Here is a 24,074-nt window from a genome sequence, read left to right as displayed (position 1 = left end):
TTCTCCCTCCCGCTACCGGCAAAACCCTACCTCGGTAGCTACCACTCCTCCCTCCTCTCAAGGAATACCGTCATCACCATAAGAGTACTCCCTCTACCTCTCGCTCAGGACCTTCCTCTCTGGTCTATTCCCTTCCTCTGCCTCATCCCCAAGAAAGCTGGCGCCTCCTCCATAGCTGACTTCCGGCCAATCTCCCTCTACAATCTTCTTTATAAATTCATAACTAAAATTCTGGCCAACCGTCTCCAACTTCCTGTTGATTCCCTGGATAGTGCAAACCAATTGGCCTTCATAGCCGAGCGCAACATTGTCGACAACATTATTTTGTGCCAGGAAATTGTTAGAGGCTTTGTCCGCAAGTCCCACACTCCCTCTGCTCTCTTGAAAATCGATATCCACAAAGCCTTCGACATCCGATGGAACTTCATCTCCCACGCCCATCTGAAGATGTCCTCCCCCCCCCTTTTCGTTAATTGGATCCTTTGTTGTGTTTCCTCCCCCCGCTTCTCGGTCCTTATTAATGGCAGCCAGGCTAGATACTTTTCCACCTCCGCTGGTATCCGCCAAGAATGTCCCCTTTCCCCTTCCTTTTTTGTCTATCCCTTACGGTCCTATCCCACAACCTTCAAACCAAAACGAACCTCCACCTTATCCCCCCCATCCCTAAATATAAACCCACCTTGCCATCACCGATGACCTTATGATATTCTCCAAGGCTGACTCCCTCTCCATTGATTCCATCATGTCCTCCCTCCTCTTTCAAAACCTTTTCGGCCTCTGCATCAACCTCCTTAAGTCCCACATTTTCCTTGTCGGGGTTCCAGACTCCACTAAAACCCTCCTAACTAGCCTCACTAGGTTCACCCTTGGCTCCTTGCCTGTAAAGTACCTTGGCCTCCCTCTCATCCCTGCTAGAGTGACTGCCCACCACTGTTCTCCCATTTTAGACCTGCTTTGCAAAAAGGCTCCAGCTCTGGAAAGCTAGACTTCTCTCTTATGCAGGTCGCTTGGAGCTCATCAGATCAGCGCTCCACTCTTTCTACATCTACTGGCGCGGGGTCTTCGGGCTTCCAAAGGCTATCATTAAGGCAACAGAGTCTATCATGTGCGCCTTCCTTTGGAAAGGAGTGGATTTTGTCAGATTTCTCCATCCCAAGAATTGGTCTTCCATTTGCCTCCCCAAATCCGAAGGGGGTTTTGGTCTTAGAAGGATTAAAGATGTCGACCTTGCTGGCTCTCTCAAGCTTATTTGGAAGCTCCTCACTAGGAGAGACAGCATTTGGACATCTTGGGTTTATTTTGGTCCTCTCTATAGGGACTCCATTTGGTCGGTCAGCTCCTCTTCTGATGCTTCGTGGGTTTGGTGCAGAATCTTGCAAGTCAGACACATTGCCATTGATGCCATATCTTGCTGGATTGATGATGGCCTATCCGCCTCCCTTTGGCACGACAGATGGCACCCTTCAGGTGTTCTCTCCTCAGTTGTAAGTCCCAGAGATATCTACTCTTCAGGACTTGATAGGGACTCCTTGGGGACCTACATCATCTCCAACGGTGATTGGTCCCCCCCCCCTCCACTCCCCCTCTGGTTCTCCCTCCCCCCCCTCTACTCCCCCTCTGGTTCTCCCCCCCCATCCCCCTGGTCACCGAGGCAGAAGTGATATGACGCTTTGGCTACCCTCCTCCACAAGCAATTTCAGCTCCCATTCAGCTTGGGATATGGTCACACAGAGGCCCCCTCTACCCCCCGGTACAAAGTTGTTTGGTTCAAGGGCTACATCCCACGCCATAGTTTCACTAGTTGGCACACCCTCTCCAACTGCCTTATGACGCAGGTTTTCCTCATCCAGTGCCACATTCAAGTCTCCCCCTTATGTTGTCCCTGCTGGGATGGGGGCAGACCACCTGTTCTTCTCTTGTCCCTTTGCATCCTCCATCTGAAAAAGAGTTTTGAGCTCTTGCTGGCCGGGCAGAAGAAGAGAAATCCCCTTCAGAGAGAGTGGCTGTGGATTGACATAACTTTTGGAGGGGAGACTATATGCGAATCAGCCGGCAATCTTGCCTTTTGTGCATCAATCTCCCATATGGATGGAGTGTAACCTTAGAAGATGGACTTCCAACTCTCGTTCTCTAGATAAGATTTGGAATGCCATCTTCTTTGGCGTTTCTTCCAAACTTGCCTTGCTCCCTCACGCCCCTGTAAAGGATTCCCCAAGGAACAGGCTCATTGTTGTATCCTGGGGCCTTCCTATTTCCCTTTTGCAGCCGATGTGCCAACCTAAGCAACTTAGGTGGCTGTTTGATCATCTACAACCAGGATTGACATAAATTTTCAGTACTGTCCCCCACTTAGAGTCTGATATGCTGTTTAAAAAGACAGGTTGCCATCATAATATCCTTCCAAAAATCAGTTCCATGGGAACTTCTCAAGTAGCTATTGATTTCAGAACTGAACCTCCAAGTATGTTGGACAATGAAGTTTTGTGAAAGGGAGTAATGCATCTAAATTCCAAACCTCTCTTTCTTCTTAGGAACAAGATTCACCCTCCAATCATCAAGGTGAAGTCTATACCCTTCCAGTCATCCCAAAGGAAATTCCTTTGGATCTGTTCCATCCTTTCTGCCACTGATACCAGAACCATGATTAAATATAGGAAATGAATTGGGAAGCTTTTCAATGCAGCCTTGATTAGGGTAAGATTGCCTCCTTTAGATAGTTGTTGACCCTTCCACGCAGGCCAGTTTCTTCCTCCCATCTTTCACTCACTGGATCACACACTTCCTTCTTATAGGTTGGACCCAACTGAATCCCCAAATAAACAGAGGGTAGAGGAGTTACTCTCCACTGAAGGCTATGCTAGTTGTTCAACATCTGGTCCTTCTCTTATCAGAATCAACTGACATTTTGCAAAGTTTACATTTCAGCACTGAGACAACTTCAAAAACATTTATAAACAACCTTTACAATCATCGCCAGTGAAGGTTGTTGGGTTGTTTTTATTACTATCATCAAAGACTAGATCAATTAAAATATGAAACAAAAAAAAGAAGTGGTGAAAAGAAATATGTGTTGGAATAGGCTGCTTACACGATTGGGGCAAGCAGTCCTAGTTTGATTAGGATTAGTGCTACTAGTCCTAGCTGATTAGGATTAGTCCTAGTCATGTTAGGAGTAGTGCTAGTCAGATTAGATTCTTTTCTTTTATTTTATTTTTATTGTCTTACACTCAGCCGAGTCCTATTCTGGCATTCCTAGTTGTATTAGGAATTCCTAGTAGGACTAGGACTGAGGTGTTATTATTCCTATTTGTACTTTGATCAGATGTACTTCAAGTTAATATAAATAAAGGGGCTTGGGTGATCGATTCTAATCACTCAAGCATTCATTCCAAGGCTGTTAACATGGTATCAGAGCAGAATCTGATCTAAGAACAGCTTTCTCGATTTCTGGTTCTCTCCTCCTCAGTTTTCTCTGTTTTTTTTTTTTTTTTCTTTCATCCGATCTTCTTCACTTTTTTTTGGTTTCTTCTTCTGAATTAGGGCAGATCTAATGAAGTGATCTGTTGTTTAGATGCTGCCCAAATTAATCACCTCATCCCTTGATGCTTTAAGAAACCTTTTTTGGATCGATAGCTGCTGCACCTTCCTCTGCGATTTTGTTTGGAGTTCTCCCCACCTGCAGATCAGTCTCCTCTATCAATTTGACACTGGTTTGATTATTGGGATCCATTCCTGCAGTTTCTATTGGACAGCTGCTATCACATCTACTTCATCAACAATCAGTACCATCAATGCAGATTTTTTCTCAGCCTTTGAAGACCTTATATCTGCAGATTTTTTTCGTAGCACTTGAAAACCCCTAAAACCAGATCGATTACCTTTCTTAGGGTTTTTTTTCTTGAACCCTGCTTCTCGGTTTTGGTTTAAGGGCAGTTGGTTGCTGTATTCCAGCCTTTGTTTTTGTTACCACAAGGCAGCTCTGATTTTTTCTGCCTGGCTGAATCATGGGTGACTCAGAGATGACTACTGCTACTTCTGGAGGAGATCAAACTAGGTCTGATTTTCTCCCTTATGCTGCTGCCATCAAGCTTGATGGTACAAACTACTTAATTTGGGCCAGATCATTATCCCTAACAGTGGCTGGAAGGGGACTCACTGGCCATCTTACTGGCACCACCAAACAACCTACTGAAGAAGGGGCTGCTCGTACTAAATGGGCTGCCAATGATGCAATGGTAACGTCCTTTATTCTCAACTCTATGACCACTGACCTCTCTAGTCAGTATCTTCTCCTTGACACTGCTACACAGATATGGACAGCTGTCAAGGGCACTTATGATCGTTCAGGTAGTGGTGCTCAGGTTTATGAAATCAGGAAGACACTCCAAACCACTACCCAGAAGGAGATGACTGTAACCAAATACTATGCTGCCCTCAAGTGTTTATGGCAGCAATTGGATCACTATGCTCGGTTCCAGCCTACTACTACTACTGATATTACTGCCTACCACACCTATGTAGACCAATTCCATGTCTATGATTTTCTGGCTGGCCTCAATGATGACTATGACCCTATTCGGGTGCAAGTCCTTGGACGGGTTCCTTTCCCTACACTAGAGGAGACTTTTTCTTATGTTCACAGTCAAGAGACACGAAGGGCTGCCATGATGATTACTCCCAAAGTTGAGAGATCAGCCTTACAGACTACTGGTTCCACTCCTGTTGCTTCTGCTGACAGTGTTGCTACTTCTACTACCAAAGAGCCTGTTAAGTGTGAGCATTGTCACAAACCATATCACACTAAGCCTCAGTGTTGGAAATTACATGGAAAGCCAGCTGATTTTGAGACCAAACGTGGTCGTGCTAAGTCTAAAAACAAAGCCAATCATACTGAAAGTGTAGCTCCAACTCCCACTGCTGACATTGGTTTCTCCCAGGAAGAACTCCAGGCTTTGCGTCGTATGTTGAACACATCAACTACCTCTACTACGTCTGCTGCCAATTCAGGTTCCTTCTTTGCCCGTACAGGTATTTCTTTTGCTGGCCATTGTGCATCAGTAGTATCCACTCCATGGATCATAGACTCCGGTGCTACTGATCACATGACAGGTTCTTCTAGCCTTTTTAATACATATTCTCCTGCCTCTGGTAAGGATAAAGTCAAAATTGCTGATGATTCCCTCTCCTCCATCTCAGGGAAAGGATCCATTGGTTGTTCTCCTTCCCTTACACTGTCATCTGTGTTGCATATTCCCAAATTTACAACTAACCTTCTTTCCATTAGCCGTATCACTGAATCCTTTAATTGTAAAATGACCTTTTTTCCCACTCACTGTGTTTTTCAGGAACTGGACTCGGGGAAGACAATTGGATCGGGTAAAGTGCATGGCGGATTGTACCTGCTTGATGGCGATCCTCCTCAGGCTTTACCTTCAGCATCCTTCTCTTCTGATTTACATAAATGGCACTCTAGACTAGGCCATCCCCCCTTAGGTACTTTATCAAATTTATTTCCAGCATTAGTTGAAGACTGTAATAAGGAAGAATTTTTTTGTGAGCCTTGTGTCTTCGCTAAACAGACACGTTCAACTTATCCTATTTCTAATAAAAGATCCTCTTCCTTATTTCATATTGTTCATACTGATGTGTGGGGGCCTAGTAGGAAAGCTTCCCTGACTGGCCATCGGTGGTATGTCACTTTCATTGACTGCTATTCTAGGTTCACCTGGGTATACCTTATGCACACAAAAAGTGAAGTTTTTTTATGTTTTCAACACTTTCATCACATGATTAAGACCCAGTTTAATGCCACTCTTCAAATTTTGAGGAGTGACAATGGGAAAGAGTATATGGAAGGTCAGTTTCAAAAATACCTTGCTGCACATGGAATCCTCCATCAGACCAGCTGTGTCGACACTCCAGCCCAAAATGGTGTGGCTGAGAGAAAAAACCGCTACCTCTTGGAGGTGGCTAGGGCCCTTTTGTTTGCTCGAAATGTCCCTTCCCTTTATTGGGGGGATGTTGTCCTTACTGCAGCCTATTTAATTAATAGGCTGCCCAGTTGGGTTCTTATTTCAAAAGCCCCTATTGAGCTATTACTTGGCTCTCTTTCCTTTATAGTCCCACCTAAGGTGTTTGGTGCATTTGTTATGCTAGGGATACTAGGTCCCCTGGTAAACTTGACCCACGTAGCCTCCGCTGCATTTTCTTGGGTTACTCTGCTACCCAAAAGGGGTACAAATGCTACTACCCTCCATCCCGCAGGACTTTTGTCAGCATGGATGTTGTCTTTCATGAAAATGTTCCATATTTTGTGTCCCCACCTCTTCAAGCGGAGAGTGTTAGTGAAGATGTGCTGACTATTGACTCTCCACCTCCACTTCAGTCTGTTTACCATGAGTCTGAACCAGTTCGGCCTGCCCCTAGTACTCCCCCTGAGTCAGGGGGAGAGGTTCCTATAAAGGGGGAGACCATTTCTATTCAGGGGGAGCAATCTACCCCGGTCCAGACTCCTATCCAGAGGACTATTAGTGAATTTCAGAGGAGGATTGATGCCAGTAATGTGAAGACCTATGCAAGGAAACATAAGTAGGTTCAATCAACTGTTGCTCCAGTACCCATCCAATTGCCGGACCCAGATCCAGAACCTGCCTCTCCACCTGGTAATGATCCTGACTTACCTATTGCTCTTTGCAAAGGTGTCAGAACTTGCACCCAGCATCCCATATCTCATGTTGTTTCTTATGATTCTCTTTCCCCATCCTTTCGTGCCTTTGTTTCCTCTCTTTCTTCTGTTCGTATTCCTAACAATTGGCAGGAAGTTTTATCAGACGGAAAGTGGAAGGTAGCTATGATGGAAGAAATGGACGCCTTGAAGAAAAATAACACATGGGAGCTTGTGGTTCTTCCACCTGGGAAGAAAACCGTTGGATGTAAATGGGTGTTTGTGGTGAAACAGAAAGTGGATGGCACTGTGGATAGGTATAAGGCACGACTCGTGGCCAAGGGGTTCACTCAGACATACGGCATTGATTACCAGGAAACTTTTGCACCTGTTGCAAAGTTAAATAGTATTCGTGTGTTATTATCTTGTGCAGTCAACCTTGGATGGGACAGCAACTAGATGTAAAAAATGCCTTCCGAAATGGAACACTAGATGAGGAGGTGTATATGGACATTCCACCAGGGTTCTCTTGTGACAGAAACCAAGGAAAAGTATGTAGACTGAAACATGCACTTTATGGGCTGAAGCAGTCACCTTGAGCATGGTTTGGCCGGTTCCACAAGGCCATGATTTCTGTGGGCTATAAGCAGAGTAATGCTGATCACACACTCTTTATAAAGAGGGTTGGTGAAAAACTCACTGTTCTTATAGTCTATGTTGATGATATAGTAGTTACTGGCAATGATGGTGATGAGATCAGACAGTTGAAGACCTTCCTTGGACAAGAATTTGAGATTAAAGATCTAGGGAAACTACGATACTTTCTTGGGATTGAAGTAGCCAGATCTTTTAAAGGCATTTTTCTCTCCCAAAGGAAGTATGTCCTAGACTTATTGACTGAGACCGGGTTGCTAGGCTGTCATCCTTCAGATACTCCTATGGACCCTACTGTTCGACTCAAGGAGAAAGAGGGTGAGCCTGTTGATAAAAGCCGGTACAAAAGACTTGTAGGGAAGCTGATTTATTTTTCACGCACGCGTCCTGACATTGCTGTCGCCGTGAGTACTGTGAGCCAGTTTATGCATGATCCCTACTCTTCTCATATGGAGGCTGTTCTTCGTATCTTGCACTATTTGAAGTCAGCTCCTGGAAAAGGAATTCTTTTGTCTACGCATGGTCATCTACAGATAGAAGCATACACTGATGCTGATTGGGCTGGTTCTGCAAATCGGAAGTCTATTTCTGGGTATTGCTCCTTTGTAGGTGGAAATCTTGTCACATGGCGTAGCAAGAAGCAAAATGTGGTTACTCGTTCTAGTGCCGAAGCTGAGTTTCGAGCTATGGCACAAGGTATTTGTGAGTTACTATGGCTTAAAGGTTTGCTACAAGATCTTGGTGTTCCTATTCGTCTTCCTATGATGCTGTACTGCGACAACAAGGCTACCATCAGCATAGCACACAACCTAGTACAGCATGATCGTACCAAGCATGTTGAGGTAGATAGGCATTTCATCAAAGAGAAGTTAGAAGCTGGGCTGATTTGTATTCCCTTTGTGACATCTGCGGATCAACTTGCAGATATCTTCACCAAGGGATTGTCTGAAAAATTGTTCCATCCCAATCTAGTCAAGTTGGGCATGATCGACATCTTTGATCCAACTTGAGGGGGACTGTTGGAATAGGCTGCTTACACGATTGGGGTAAGCAGTCCTAGTTTGATTAGGATTAGTGCTACTAGTCCTAGCTGATTAGGATTAGTCCTAGTCATGTTAGGAGTAGTGCTAGTCAGATTAGATTCTTTTCTTTTATTTTATTTTTATTGTTTTACACTCAGCCGAGTCCTATTCTGGCATTCCTAGTTGTATTAGGAATTCCTAGTAGGACTAGGACTGAGGTGTTATTATTCCTATTTGTATTTTGATCAGATGTACTTCAAGTTGATATAAATAAAGGGGCTTGGGTGATCAATTCTAATCACTCAAGCATTCATTCCAAGGCTGTTAACAATATGCATATAAGAACCTATACCAATCTTATCCCTGGTTTACCATTGTAGAAAAATGAGGATTGGGAAAAGAAAATATCAGAATTTTCACCAAAGTTCGAAATGGAAGTGCATTGCTTCATGAAGCAAATATAATATCTGATGTCGAGAATGCTTTTGCAGTAAGGGCATAATTAATAAGTGAATAAGATCTATAGCCTTTCATGACAAGGGAAAAATTACAGCAAATGAGGAATTTGTGTTTGCAGCAGTAACAGTGGGCAAGTAAGATATCACTGTGCCAGAGCGAAAGCAGGCCATCACCATGGTTTTTGTCTTTGCAATAGTAAGAGTGATGTTTCCAATAATTATCATATTTGTGAGATTAGGGAATATTTTATCTTCTTGCTTAACAAAAAACAACCAACTGGAGAATTCTAATTTCTGAATTCCTCCTTTTCTCTGGTTCCCAATGATAACGCAGAACTGAAGGGGAGAGCGTGCTAGCAAAACCATAATAATAGGTAAGGACCATCTGAGATCAAAATAGAGTATGCAAAACACTCGATTAGATTAATAAGAAAAGCCAAGGCACCTTCTGGTATATGACTGATAGGCTGTTGAATTCATCAAATATGCGATCTTTCATTTCACTACTCTGAGTGTCAGCAAAGACTGAAACAGCTTGCTTGGGAGGGTTCACCACACGTTCTGCTACAGATACATTGTATTGCAAAACCCTATAGTAGAATAAGGCTCGATCATGAACATCCTGCAATCAGAGAATACTGAATAGAATATCCACTCCAATCTACCCTAAATTTTACAGAAGCATCCGGCTTATGATAAAAATGTATCAACAATCAATCAATCCACACCTGGTGAGAATCAGCAAGTCCTGCAGCCAAGGCAGCTCCCAAAGCTTTTTGAGTCTCAGGTGGCCTCTTAAAGAAACACTTCAATACGGCAGTAAGAAGATGTAAGCGAACCTGGCACCAAGATCATTGATCAATCAAGCAATTGATGAAGCAAAAATTGCAAAATGTGATGTAGACATTAATGTAAACTGAATTCCAAGAGGACAAGTAAATGGTTTCCACTAATGACATTGATCGGATGACAGAACCATAATAGCATCTACCAAGCTAGTACAAGGAAACACATACAAAAAAAGTAGAAGTAGAAGTAATTGCAAGAAAGAAAACCTGGTTGTAAAATCATTTCATTAAAAATTGTGCAAACAAGGGGCATGTTCCCACAGGCCACAACTGCTACTTTAGTCAACAAATTTCATGCACATGCACTATTTCTATCTGAAAGCAGTAAGCAACATTCACTGTCCATAAGGAAGAAATTCTTACCAAAACCAGGCCAATAAGATTATTCATCACAGTTGGAAAAATATTGTAGAAAACCTAGGACCTGTAACCAGTAACTTTAGAGAGAAGAAAGGAGAGAAGAGAAGATGGAAGTTGTAAATACTTGAATTCATTAATTGATAGGTAAGCCCCTCTATTTATAATAGAGGGGAAATTACAAATAGACTAAACTAGGCAATGTGGGACTAAAACCCACATAGCCAACTGTACCTAATAACATAATAAATAAACTAACCCCAAAAAGACCAGAATACCCGTGAGGGTATTCTGGATTACATATTCCAACACTCCCCCTCAAGCTGGGTTATACAAATAAGTAAAGAAAGAAGATCCAGCTTGAACTAAAGAAAAAAGAACTCCTAATAATGCTAACACTCCCCCTCAAGTTGGCGCATACAAGGTACTAATGTCCAACTTGAACAAAATGGAAACAAAACTAAGGTGCAGCAGAATCCAGCTTGACATATGAATGCAGCTCCCAAATAAACCTTCAAGAACTTGAAAAAATAGATCTTCAAAACTTGGACAAACATGATCAGCAAACCGGGACTGGAATGTCTTCCAAAAAAGGCAGCTTTCAACGATCTTCAATAGCTATCCAGTGATGAATCTCTGATTGTCATAGTGACATAGAATCTTGAAGTGAAATAACTAAAGCAGCAAGCAACGAAAACAAACTGAATCAGGCAGCGGAAAAAAAACTGTATCAACCCAACCGAAAGTCCTCAAATAGGCAACAACCAAATATCTTCAATACTCTTCAATACTTCAATCTCCCCATTACGGCAAACTCAACCCAATAACGAAGGATACCCAATGGCTGCAATGGTGGAGAAAACTGATCTTCTATGTTTTGCACCAATGTTCCTGCAAGTTCTGTGTTCTGCAATGTCTGCAGGTGTATTGTACATAATCCCTCCCTCACGTGTAGTACACGTGGACATAACAGAAATGACGTAAGAGATGGGGCAAAAACATAATATTCCAGAATTTTCCAAGAGGTACTAAGGGTAATGGAAAAGGAAGAAATGACAAATTAGAGTAACCATTAACTTCCAAAGGGGTTATGGGTATATGCCAAATGTAGGGGATATGAAGGGAATTAGAATTATTGAAAGGGAACAGTGTTGGAAAAAAGGATGGCATGGCTGTAATTTGGTGAAAATCCACTTTTAAATACAATCCAAGCCAAAGGGTAAACTGATAATAAACCAGAATTTTAAGGGTCAATTGGGTAGTCAAATAGGGGAATGTATGAAAAAGGAATGGCAGTTCCGTAAATAACCAGAATTATGCAAGGGGCCCTTGGTAAATAAGAAAGTAATGGGTCATGTAGGGAATTAGATTTATAAATGGGGGACATACTTGGAAGGCATGGTAAAATATGGACATAAGGAGATTAAGTTAAGAAGTGAGGGGCTAAAGAGGAAAACTAACTTTAAAAAGATATGGACATAAGGAGACAAGAAGGTAACGTGACTGTCTTCTTCTCCTTGACAGTCACGGAACCAATAAAGCAAACAAATGGCAGGAAAACCAACTCAAAAAGAAACCCATTCGAAATAAAAAACCTGAAAATCGAAGAATAGCAGTGGTCTCCCATCTTCTGCTGGAACCAGAGGCAGAACCTGGGAATCAATCATACCAATATCACTTCAGAAGGCTCTGGTAGTTCAAATCGATACCAACTCATAAAAGGAAACCCATTCTGAAATATCGGATCTCCTCTTCACGCAATCAGCACCCCCTTTGAGAGAAAAGAGAAGATTCCTCACAAAACCAGCAATGGGTCTTCTTCCTTCGCAGACTAGCAGTCGAAAACAGGGAAACAGAAACAAATCGACAACAGCTATCAAAGCAGAATTTGATTCCACAAATATCAGAAATCAACAGCAGGATTCTTCAACCAGACGGAAATTGCACAGCAGGAAACCAGAGTTCGATTGCACAGCAGCAAACCAGGGCAATAATATCACAAATCTGCTGAACCGCATAAGGAGAAAAATAATTCCACACCACCTGCAGTGTCGTCTTCTGCCCCAAACTCGATCAATGGCAGAAAAATAGCATGAGAGAAGAGGGTTTATACCAACCCACTTTCAAAAACAGAGGCAGAAATCCTATTTGTAAACACCTCCAGATCAAGCCATCATACCAGGAATCCAGAAACGATAGCAGTAGCGATACCAGAAAGGATTCCAGAAATATCCACTGAATAAATCTTCAGCATGAACCCGTAAAGACCAACAAACAACTGTGGAAGATTTAAAAAACATCGATAAAGATTAAATGGGCAGGAAACCCTAGTTCTTTTTTTCTTTCTATGAACTAGGGTTTCTCCATAAATTGGAGAACTTTGAAAAGACTCTCAAAACTACAAATCAGAAGAGAATCAATCACTGGTTACAACAGAGCTTTGATACCATGTAGAAAACCTAGGACCTGTAACCAGTAACTTTAGAGAGAAGAAAGGAGAGAAGAGAAGATGGAAGTTGTAAATACTTGAATTCATTAATTGATAGGTAAGCCCCTCTATTTATAATAGAGGGGAAATTACAAATAGACTAAACTAGGCAATGTGGGACTAAAACCCACATAGCCAACTGTACCTAATAACATAATAAATAAACTAACCCCAAAAAGACTCACGGGTATTCTGGATTACATATTCCAACACTCCCCCTCAAGCTGGATTATACAAATAAGTAAAGAAAGAAGATCCAGCTTGAACTAAAGAAAAAAGAACTCCTAATAATGCTAACAAATATAATTTTAGATCTTTTTCACAGTTTGAAATTTATTCATCCTTTACTTTTGCCAGGTCCTTTTGCAAAGTAAGTAAAATATTATCTACAGTTCTATACTCGATATAAAAAAAAAAACATAGATGGAGTGATGTTAGTCTACAGTTCAACATTTCAAAAATTCTTCTCCAACAAATGAAGCATATAATGTAAAATGATATATATAATTGATAATCCCACTTTGATATTGAGAGGAGTACTCGCATCCCTCAAAGAAGAGATGCAATTATCGCAGTTTTTCGCCACAAATCACTCACAAATCCAAATCCATAATGAAATATGCATTTTCTATTTGAACCGTGTTCAAGAAGAATTGTCTTATAATGAAATATGAAATATGCTCAAATAGCCCTTCAGTTTTACAGTTTCCTATTTCGTAAAATTCATAAGTAGTGAACAGAGGATGGAATTGTCTTAGTGAAGTGTTCTCTGTATGGCAGTATGGCTAATATAATTTCAACAAAAAAGGAAAATGTTAGCATGCTTAACTATTATATTATAATAGAAACACCTAAGAAGGTGGATAAATCTAATCAGGAAGAGTCAAAGTGCATGCTCTAGAATGAAAGTTTTCTGCAACAAGCAATTCAAGTACCTCTGCAGAATACTCATCATCCCAATTGTCAATAAGACTTTCCAAAATATAAGGAGCATCAAACATGTCCTGAGAATACTCCCCCAACATCCATATAAGAGCTGCCTTTGCCTTGGGCTCTTGCACATTTTTGCTGCTAATATTCCCAACGACAGCAATACAATCATGACTCCATTGAGGATATTTACGTAGAAGATCTTTCACAAGCACCTGCATATAAAAATCCCACAGAGAAATAAACAGGAACATAAATTTTACATAAAACTAAATCAAGGTTCACCAAATCCATGTACAGTAATGACATTTTCACCTCCCTATTAGGGAGGCAATATGATCACATCTCTATGCTCAAAGGACCATTTACTTAGAATGTGAATGTGATGGGCAAAATAATCACCAGTGTTTCAGCAGTGACATAGTCCTTTTCCATCTCCAGAAACTGAAGAAGCCTGTCAACAATAGCATTCACGTCATACTGCTGCAGCGCTATTTTTCCTACAGCTCGAATTGACTCTCTTGCAATAGGTACGTCAACATTTGCAGCATATTCGCATAATTCCGTCACTGTAATGGACTCAATAAGGTCATGCAGTAGTCGTAGATGAAAACATATATTAATGAAGAATAATGACTGACCAGAGAAGGAGCCACCAAAAAGAAAGGAAAAACTTAAAATACAATGAAACGACACAAGAACACCGAACTGGAGGCACTGAAGAGGAATAATAAAATTAAATTTAAAAACAACCAGAGTGGCCAGTATCAACATTATCCATGAAGCTTCAAAAGTCAGGTTTAAAATGGTTCTTTGCTTACCAATTTCATATGTGTTGCTCTCATTTGCCACCTCAGTCAACATTTCGAGCTTCAGTTTCTTAACATAAGATGGTTCATTGTACTGGCAATAGAAGTGTTTGTAGTCTGAAGAAAACAGCATTGGTGCACGCACCACCAAAAGATGCAGGTGGCTTAATACAGCATAAGATTGTTCTTGACTTCCTGAGCTCACAAGGGTTAGTAGAGGGGCTTTGATGCGCTCATATACCTAGAAGTAATCAAAGAAATGGCAATGTCATGAAACACAATACTTCAGGCATTGAGTACCATAAGAATAAGATGCAACGACAAGTTGTGGAAATAAAAATTAATAGCAGGTAAGCAGTCAAGCACCTGATTAAAGGCTTAAAGGAGAAATTTCTACAAACTAGAACAATGCATAGAAACGCTAAACAAGTGAATGACATTTCAAACCTTTTTTTTTTTTTTGGGAGGAGGGGGTTTCAAGAATAAAATTAAGCAAATAGATGCTGTAGACTAAGAATTAAGAAAGCAACAGCATTTGATGCAATGCTTGTTGAGGAACTGCTTCTAAGGCTCATCCACAAAGGACTGGTGTTGGGCCCACTCATATTCAAGGATGTGAGGCCAAGTTGGTGGACTCGAGTTTCAGCTTGAGTGCTTTCATTCTAGTTTATTTCTCTGTTTTATTTTATTTGGTAGAGGGTTATTACGACCCTTTGGTTTATTTTACAGGTCATGTGACTTCACAAGGGTATTCACGTAACATCAGCCTTAAGATTAGAGTTAAATGATGGGCTGACACCTGATTTCAAGACAACCCTATTATCCCATATTAGGATTGGGTGCCACTGGAGGAGGCAAATTTGGATGGGAGTTTGTTGAGTTTTGGCCTGCTTTTGCAGTCAGCTCTACCTTGACCATAGGGATTGAGTTGTGGGTGATTCTTGCTGGTAATACATCTTGAAGTAATGAATTTGGCTCACTGATCAACTTTCTTCACTCTTTCTTCCATAGTAGTCAAGGTGTCGCCTAGGCATCCTGGCCACTTTTTTTTGAGCTCTTTGATCGCCTATGCGCCTTGTTTATGTAGCCTTATTTAGCTCAGTGATAAAGGAGGTAGGGATGCAGAGTGACCCCCCTCAACCGCCTTGATTTGCCTAGGCGCCGTGACAACTATGCTTTCTTCTAATGTTCTGCTTGCAATAGCCTTTGATATCAGTAAAAATTATAAATACAGACTATCTGCAAGTAATGGCTTACATAAACAATCTAAGACATTGTTCGTGAGAAGGTGAATTCCCTTATCATTCACCACCATTTTTTTCCTTCCTGTGCAATCAAATTATGTCCTGTTTACTCGATGGCTTTCTGATGTAGTTCAAGAGAACAAGAAGCGCAGCAGCAAACCAGACCATCAAAAACTGGACCAAGAATGAACTAATATGTGTTGTTTTGAGTGTCCAATGGGTTGTATGGGCCATGGGCTTTATAGTTTTTGTTTTTCTTTTGTAATGAGCCGATTCTATAAGCCCAAATATTAGGGATTTAGGTCCTATACGGGATTAACTAATTAGTTTCTATTTTCTGTTTCTTAGTCATTAAGAATATTAAGTTTCTATATTTTGGGTTTCAATTGTCTTGTAAGCCTGATTTAGTTTCTAATTTATAAATGTTTCTAGTAGATAGATCTTAGAATAAGAATAGTTTCTATTTTCAAAGTTTCCAATCTTGTAATGCTTACCTTGTGATTTAATAAAGAGAATGGCTGGACAAAGGCCATGATTTGAGTTTAAAAGAGAGAGAGAGAGAGCTTGGCTTTGAAACCTGTGAGATGCAGCTGCTGTGAGAGAGCTTGGGTGAGATGCCCTGGTAGAGAGAGGTGGGAGACCTACTCTACAGTAAGTCAGATACCTACATATCCTTTTCTATCCTTTTCTTTCTTCTTCTTTCATAGTTTCATTCTCTGTTTTAGTTCTTCTCCGCTTGTGATTTTGTTTCTTTCTATTGGTAAGTTAGTCTTCTGTTAATTTCTGTTAGTTATATTTCAGGTTTTTAGTTTGTCACCTCCATATTCTGTCAATTCCCATCTGAGCATTCAGTACTGTTGTTTTGAATTAAAGATTTGAAGTTTAACGACTGGCGCATGGTGTAACAGGTCTACAGAATTTCAGTTGCTGTTTTTCCAGCCACTCCCAAATTAGCAACTTCTATTTCCTCACTTTCGAATTTGGTTTGCAGGGTTTCTTTAGTTATTCAAGTGCTATCTTTGACCAGATTACTAATCTCTATTGACATGCTGTTTCCTGACTTTCTAAATCTAGTTTTGGCGTGCTTTCTAATTCTGATTTAGGACACTTACTAACTTTGTGACTGATCCATAATTCCACATCCAGCCGTTGAATGTTGATCAAACTTTGAGGACTTGTTTGCCACAACCACAGGTACATTCGATCAGAATTTTGTCCTCATCAGTGTATTCTGTTGCGAGATACAGAATATATCTAATTCTGTTTTGTATTCCTTCCCTGCAGTCCTGGCTATTCTTGGTTTTCCTTGTCCCTAGCAATAGGTGATTAGGAACTCATTACTTTCCTACTATAAAGGGTATTACGATAACATTAGAGATTATTTGGTTGCTAAAGACCATGTAGATTCAGGTAAATAAACCCAGTGGTGAAAGAACCTTAAAACACTTAAACCAGCCGTGTACAACAAGCTCTAAAGACAAGAACAACAATATATGCTTATCCCAACTATATGGGTTGGCCACAGAAATCCTTGCTCTCCAATCAGCTCTATTCAAAGTCATACATGATACGAGGTCTAAGCTAAGCATGTCTTTCCTCACCACTTCACCTATGGTTAATTTAGGCCCTATCCCTGGTTCTTTTAGTTCCCTCAATTTGAATCAAATGACTCCTCCGAACTAGGGCATCCCAAGGCCTCCATTGAACATGGCCATGCCACCTCAAATGACTCTCTCAAAGCATATCATGAATCAAAGCTACTCCCAACCGAGCTTTAATATGGTCATTCCTTATTTTATCCTTCCTAGTTTTGCCACACATCCATCTCAAATCTTTATCTCCGCTACACTTATTTTATCTAATTGACGCATCTTAACTGCCCAACACTCCGCACCATACATCACTACCGATCGTATGACAGTCCTATAAAATTGTCCTTTAAGATTTAAAAGAATACGCCAATCACACAGCACTCCAAACGCATCTCTCCACTTCATCCATCTTATTTTAATCCTCTGGGCAACGTCATCCTCTATAGCTTCTTTGCTTACGATTGAGCCCACATATCTAAATAATCAATTTGTGGAATCTCCCTCTCATCAATATTCATTACCTCATTAACCGTTCTAGTGTGGCTAAAGTTGCACACTTACACACCATATATTCCCGTCTTAGTTCTACTTATCTTAAGACCTTTTGATTCCATGGTTGATCCCCATAGCTCCAACTTGGCGTTTATCCTTTTTGTTGTCTCATCCACCAAAACAATATCATCCGCAAAAAACATACCCCAGGGAACTTCATCCTATATGCCTCTGCTTAAATCATCCATGATAAGTGCAAACAAATATGGGCTTAAGGCTGATCCTTGATGTAACATAATTGAATTTAGGAATTCACTACATTGATCTCCCACAGTTCTTACACTAGTCACCACCACCCTCATACATATCTGAAATATGATTACTCCTTTTGTGAGTTTTTCCATGAGAGATGCAAGAAGGTTTGTGAGACTCAAGCGGGGTCAAGGTGGGAGTCCTTCGATCGTGTGGGACTCCGACGGTTGGCAACCAGTGGAAATCTGGGCTGCATCTATCCTACTATCCATCTACCATCTTACCTCCATACCATCAGCAACTCTTCATATTCCACAATCTGACCCTTCACCTTCCACCTTCAAATACATCTTCTTTCTTCTTCCCTTTAAAGCCTCACCCCTCACCACCATTACCAACACAATCAACAGCTTTAAAGTCTTATTAGCCAACCCTACTTTGGTCCTACACAACCTGATTTATCTGGTTTCCCTCCAGAATCGATCCTGAAGTGTAGATTCCCTAGGATTCGCCATCACATTGGTATCGATTCTGAAGTCATATTTCTTAGATTTTTCTTGGATGATTGAGGGCTCACCCATGATTTCAATTTATAGATGAAGAAGGCTGAACCTCAATTGATTACATCCTAGTCAGCATTTGCAATTTCCAAACAAAGGGAATAATTCCAAAGGTTGGATACATGAACAATTAAAACATTAAATGGTCTTTTGGAATTCCCAAGACATGGGGGGAGGATTCCAAAGACAATAACTACTTAGCTAGAAAAACTAAAAGACTAATCAATACTTCCTAGGCAAGTAAAACCCACTACATTAATTAACCTAGGAATGAAAATAAGCTACTACTAAGCCTAATCCCGTATGCTTTCCTTGTACCCACATTTTAGGCCCATTAAAGTGGCCTATTACAAAGAAAACACATGGAATCAAAGGCCCAATGCATACATAACCCCACCCAAGACTTATTTCCATTAAAATAAGCCCATTATGTGACTTATCTGCATCAGGAAATCTTTGGCTACTGGTTCGAAGGTTGAAGACAACCTTTTGTAATACCTTTTTGCTCCCGCCCTTTCTGGTTTTACAGAGGTTGAAGAGGATCATGGTGTCGGTTGAGGCCCTATCGTTGTAAACAGTGCCGCTGCTGCTCTTACTCCTTGTTTATCGTCGAAGTGCTGCTTTCGTTTTTGGCTGGAGGTAGAAGAAGGTTTTCATGGTTTCCATAGTTACCATTAGTTTTGGGTTCTTTTGCTGGTTGCGTGACTGTCAAGGAGAAATGAGAAGAAGATAGTCACATTATCTATTTTAAGTAATTTTTTTTCTATTCTTTACTTTGTCATTATTACCCCATGTCACCTATATCTCCCACTTCACCAATGTCACCAATGCCACCTATGTCACACATGTCCCATGTCACCAATGTCACCTAGACCACACATGTCCCATGTCAATCCAATAATTTATCACTTTTCATAAATACCCTTGGCTTTATGCCTAATTGTAGCTCATATCCATATTTCATCTTATTGCCTAATCTACCCAAAACAATAAATACTAATCCCCTTCATGTCTCATTGCTTCTTTATTTATCAATAACCCCTTGAAAAATTGTGGTTATTTACCAAATTGCAATTGCTTTATAATACTTGGTGTCTTGTTGATTGGGTGGTCCCATAAGTCATCCAAGCTGGGTTTTGGAACTCCGGATTACATTATTTGGTATTTTTTGCTTGGCTGGTCCCATTAGTATGGTCAGTATGTACGAAATTGCCATTGGGCTTATATATTTGCCATATTATTGCTTTGGTGGGCCCTTGATCGCATCAGTTTTGGATTTACAATTTTTTGACGATTGGTAGAATGGAAATTATTTGCTACTACGAGGAGAGATTGAAGTTTTTTTTTTTTTTTTTTGAGATTATTTGCAGCTACTCTTGATTATTGGATTTATTATGATGCTTATCCTTTGAGATGTTGATTATTGTTGCCATATGATGGTGGATTGTTCTCTATTGCATCTTTGCATTATTTGTCCACGTGAGGGGGAGATTGGAGATTTTTATCTGCTCAAGTAATTAGTTGAAGATTTATTATTTATTTGTTCGTGTCCTCAGTAACAATTTTATCTATGAAGATGGTATTCGGAAACAATACATATTTATTTGGTCTACAGCAACTTGATGTTGTCAAGTCGCCAACAACCTGATTCTGAGTTATTTGGTCTACAGCAACCTTATGTTGTCTGGTCCCCAACAACCTAACAGTACTACTAGGTTCGCAGTAACCTATAATGCATGTCATCAGTGGACTTTTTATCTGAGACCCTTGTTTAGGGCTTAGGAGTGAGTCTGATCTTCACTGATCATGTGATCTTTGTGAATCACATCATTGTTAAGCTGTTGCTGGAGTACCTTCCTTGAGAGGGCTTATGAGTAGCTGTTGGATGCTTCACTTTTATTTGTTTTATTTGAGTAGGTTATTACTTACTACTTGCCTTCATTGTGAAGGGCTTATGATGAAGTTGTTGGATGCTACACTTTTATCTATCTTTGATAATGTTACTACCTATTACCGCCCTTCTTAGAGAAGTGCCTTTGATATTGTTGTTGCTGCTAAGATGTTGTGGATTGCAATTCGTGTTCACTACCGCTTATTTTCTCATTGTTGTTTGGATTTAGTAAACATGAAGATTATTCTCTATTGATGCTACTGATGATTTGTGTGCTTGAGCTAATATTGCTACCTGAAAATGAAGTTCTCTCTGTGCTCACTGGCATCTACAACTGCTATTCGAGTTGCGTTTAATTTCTAATCTTGTTGGTCCAACCTAGAGCTTTCCTTTGCTGAATGTATACTCCAACTTGGGGGGACTGTTAAGATATGTACCACGATAGGGGGACTGTCCCTATCATGGTTTCCTTTATTACTTTTAAGTCTTTGGTTCTTAGGAATTAAGGAGTTAGTAGTTAGTTCTTTCCTATCTTAAGCATAGTTCAAAATCTCGTTTCGTTTCGGTCGAAATTTCGAATATTTCGAGTATTTCGGTCAAGTCGAAACAAAATGCAACATTGAATTGAAAAAAAGCAATATTTCACATTTTTTGGAAATTTTGATCATCTCGTTTCAAAAATTTCGGTGAAATTTCAGATATTTAGGTCATCTCGTTTCGGAAATTTCAGAAGTCTCGGTCATTTTGGCTTTTAAGCCCACAAATGGCCAAGCAAAACTCAGAGAAAAAAATACCATAGTTCAATGAAATTTCAGTCAGACCGAAACACCGAAACGAAACGAGAATTTAAACCTTGATCTTAAGTCAGTCTCCCATTCAGACTATGTCTACGTTTCCTATTTAGACTATGCTATGCTTGTAAGTAATTCAGATTATAAATAAACGGGAATAGACCACAATAGATCCTATGTCGAGTCTGTCGTGGCTTAACAATTACACCTCCATCGTCTCTCTCTCAGCTCTCTTCTTCACAAGTCCTGATTATAAAGGTTCAGTTTTGTCATAGGCTGTTAGGCCTTTATGTTCTTACATAGACTAACTAACCCCTTAACCTTCTACTCTTAGCACAACTCATAAATTATAAACTTCTTTAAGTTTCTAGGCTGGAGAACCAAGGAATCTAAGAGTTTCTAAAACCAAATTCTCAAGCTCCCTTACAAAATTAGAAACTACTCAAAATAAAAACTCAATATGAACTCGAGCTAGCCTAAACCTTGTAGAAAACAGATAATAGAAATTAGAAGCTACACTTAATCTCATGACTCATATAGGGCTCAAACCCCTCATACTTGGGCTTATAGAATCGGCCCTTTACAAATAAAAATCCAAGAATAGTCAGCCCAAGACCCATATAACCCATTGGCCACTCAAATATTGGTCCATTCTTGGTCCAGTCTGACCCAACCGATGGCCTGGTTTTCTGGTTCTTCCTTTTGTTCTTTTGAACTGAATCAAGTTCAAACCCTTATTCAAGCATATACAGATTTTTTATACTCAATTGAAACACAAATGTCCCACAATTTGGTCTAAGTGATTGGTCAATAATAGGTTAATCATTCTGGTTCAGCTGTTCAACCGACCAGGTGGGCTGAAGATAGTGAACAGGTTTGAGGGTTGATCCACCCATTTTAAGGGCTGGGTGGTGGGTCAACTGGCTCAACTGATTAGGCCAGGCAGGATCTCAGACACTGGTTTTAAGACTTCCCTATTCAAACTACCACCCAATAATTAAAATAAATACATGCATTGACTAGCAACAAATCTGAAAGGCAGACGACAATGTTAGAGATGAAAATGCTCGCCTTCAAAACAATTGCAGATAAGGAACAGGTATGCAAGTCTAATGTCCTCCCAAAACTTCAATATAGCCAATTGAAACACCTTAAGCATCCTCTATTAGTAAATGGTAGACCTAAGTAACAAAGTGTATGTCATTAGATTCATGCCTTCTATTCATGTGTCCCTTCACAGCTTGAAGTATAGGATAGAAAGCCTAACAAAGTCGCTGCAACTAATTGATGCACAGAGAAGAATGACAGTGATGATCATGTTAGCAAAGTTCAAATGGCCACACAAAAGTGATGCAGAAGTGCTTCCATGGGTCAGCTCACACCCATTTGGGAATCCAAATGGAGATGAACCAGGTCCAATTTGGGTCTTTGGCAAGTTGGATATTTTAAGAATTTTATTTATTTCTATTTTGGGATTAACATATAATCCTTTATTTCGATAGGTTAAGTAAGAGATAGCTACAAGGATTTAGTTTCCTCATTTAATTTGAGTGTCCAAATTAGAATAGGTTTCCTTTTCATGTTGGGTTTCTCTTTTTATTTATGTTATCCATGTGTTGAACAGTACACGTGCAACACGTTGTTTATTGAAATTGGTATCAACACTTGTGTATGGTCAGCTGCTATGGTTCATTTCTTGGTTCAATTACTGATTCACGTCAAGATGGAGATTTGGCCATGGTAAGGACATCCTAATTGATGACTTGGCATAAGGAGAGACCTCGAATTTCAGAAGTTCAAATAAAGAAGCTAGGAGTTGGTTGCAACAAGGATATATGATGAGAAGCAGATTTTTTAAATCAATAAAGATTCGGTATGCATTATCATATATGACACTGAATTTCAGATTTGGTATGTGTTTTTTTTTTTTAGTCCTAGTAGAACTAGGATTCTCCTCTTGAGTGAATGGAAGAGTTCTCCAAAGGCTTGCGGCTAATCTGAGTTTGGACATAGTTGTTGATATGGATTGAAGAGATAAAGTACAACTAAAGTCTCATGTAATTATAAAATCCCAGTATGGTGATGATGTTCTACAGTCCGAGAATACTTGCTGAATTGTTTCCTTCTTGGGCTATATATATGGTCACAGCAAAATATTCAAAAAAAGCAAAGAAGATGGAGAAGGCTTATCCATGCGCGGGCAACCAAATACATGTGATAACAGGTCTATGTGCTGCTGCCACTTGGATATCTTTGAAGAGAGAAAGAGAGAGAGTCCAAGACTTATATGAACACTTCAATCAACTGAATCAAGTAGAACCCGAGTGGAGTAATGGAATTGGATTTTGGCTGAAGCTATACACATGCAATATAAAACACAATGACTCAAACTCAAGAGTCCAGCAAAGGAAATTAGTGTACGATATGGCGATATTTCTAGCAAGTTGTTTTCAAAGTGCTGCTGCTCAAAAGAATAATATTTCAGATTAAAAGGGATCTCTTTGGTTAATTTTTTTTTTTAAATAAAAAAGGAGAAAGGATACGAAGAAATAAAGACCGAGAGCTATTGAAAATCTGAGAATGCATTACTGGTCTCATACACCTAGTCCTAATCTGATTAGGATTCGTAAAGATGAACTCAGTAAGCCTTTATTGAATGAGTTTTCGGTTATATTTCAGCAAGGTTTCTTAATGGTTTCAAGTTGACAGCACATGGAGTCTTTAAATAATACTTGAGCCAACTCCTTTTGATTCTGCAAGTCCAATCTTGGGATTCATGAACAGAATTTTGTTCATAAGTTTAATAGCCAAGAGGTCTCAGTCAATTGGATAAGAGCAAGAAGTGGTTGAGTTCAACAAGGACATTGGAAAAGATAGTGGATCATTAAAGCATATGAATCAGCAGTTTGGATAATGCATCATGACTCAGCAACTTATGTAATGGAGTTTTAAAATTCTGGGAATGTTCCACTCATGCGTGCACAGCAATTTTTAAGGCTGTTATCATATAAAATAAAATAGG

General features: G+C 40.1%; 1 protein-coding gene across 1 annotated transcript in view; it reads right to left on the bottom strand.

Annotated features, from left to right (window-relative positions):
• Positions 1–24,074, bottom strand: part of LOC122670881 (beta-adaptin-like protein A) — a 129,323-nt gene that overhangs the window by 32,022 nt on the left and 73,227 nt on the right. The window contains exons 6-10 of the mRNA XM_043867901.1: positions 14,243–14,471; positions 13,824–13,990; positions 13,427–13,636; positions 9,527–9,637; positions 9,244–9,420 (exon numbers count right to left, since the gene is read on the bottom strand). Of these exons, the coding sequence (XP_043723836.1) occupies positions 9,244–9,420; positions 9,527–9,637; positions 13,427–13,636; positions 13,824–13,990; positions 14,243–14,471 (894 nt within the window). The remainder of the gene's footprint in view (positions 1–9,243; positions 9,421–9,526; positions 9,638–13,426; positions 13,637–13,823; positions 13,991–14,242; positions 14,472–24,074) is intronic.

The sequence above is a fragment of the Telopea speciosissima genome, chromosome 8 (genome assembly GCF_018873765.1).
Source record: "Telopea speciosissima isolate NSW1024214 ecotype Mountain lineage chromosome 8, Tspe_v1, whole genome shotgun sequence".
In the NCBI taxonomy this organism is placed as follows: Eukaryota; Viridiplantae; Streptophyta; class Magnoliopsida; order Proteales; family Proteaceae; genus Telopea; species Telopea speciosissima.
Note: the sequence above shows the minus strand (reverse complement) of the source record. Positions and strands in the feature narration are given on the sequence as shown.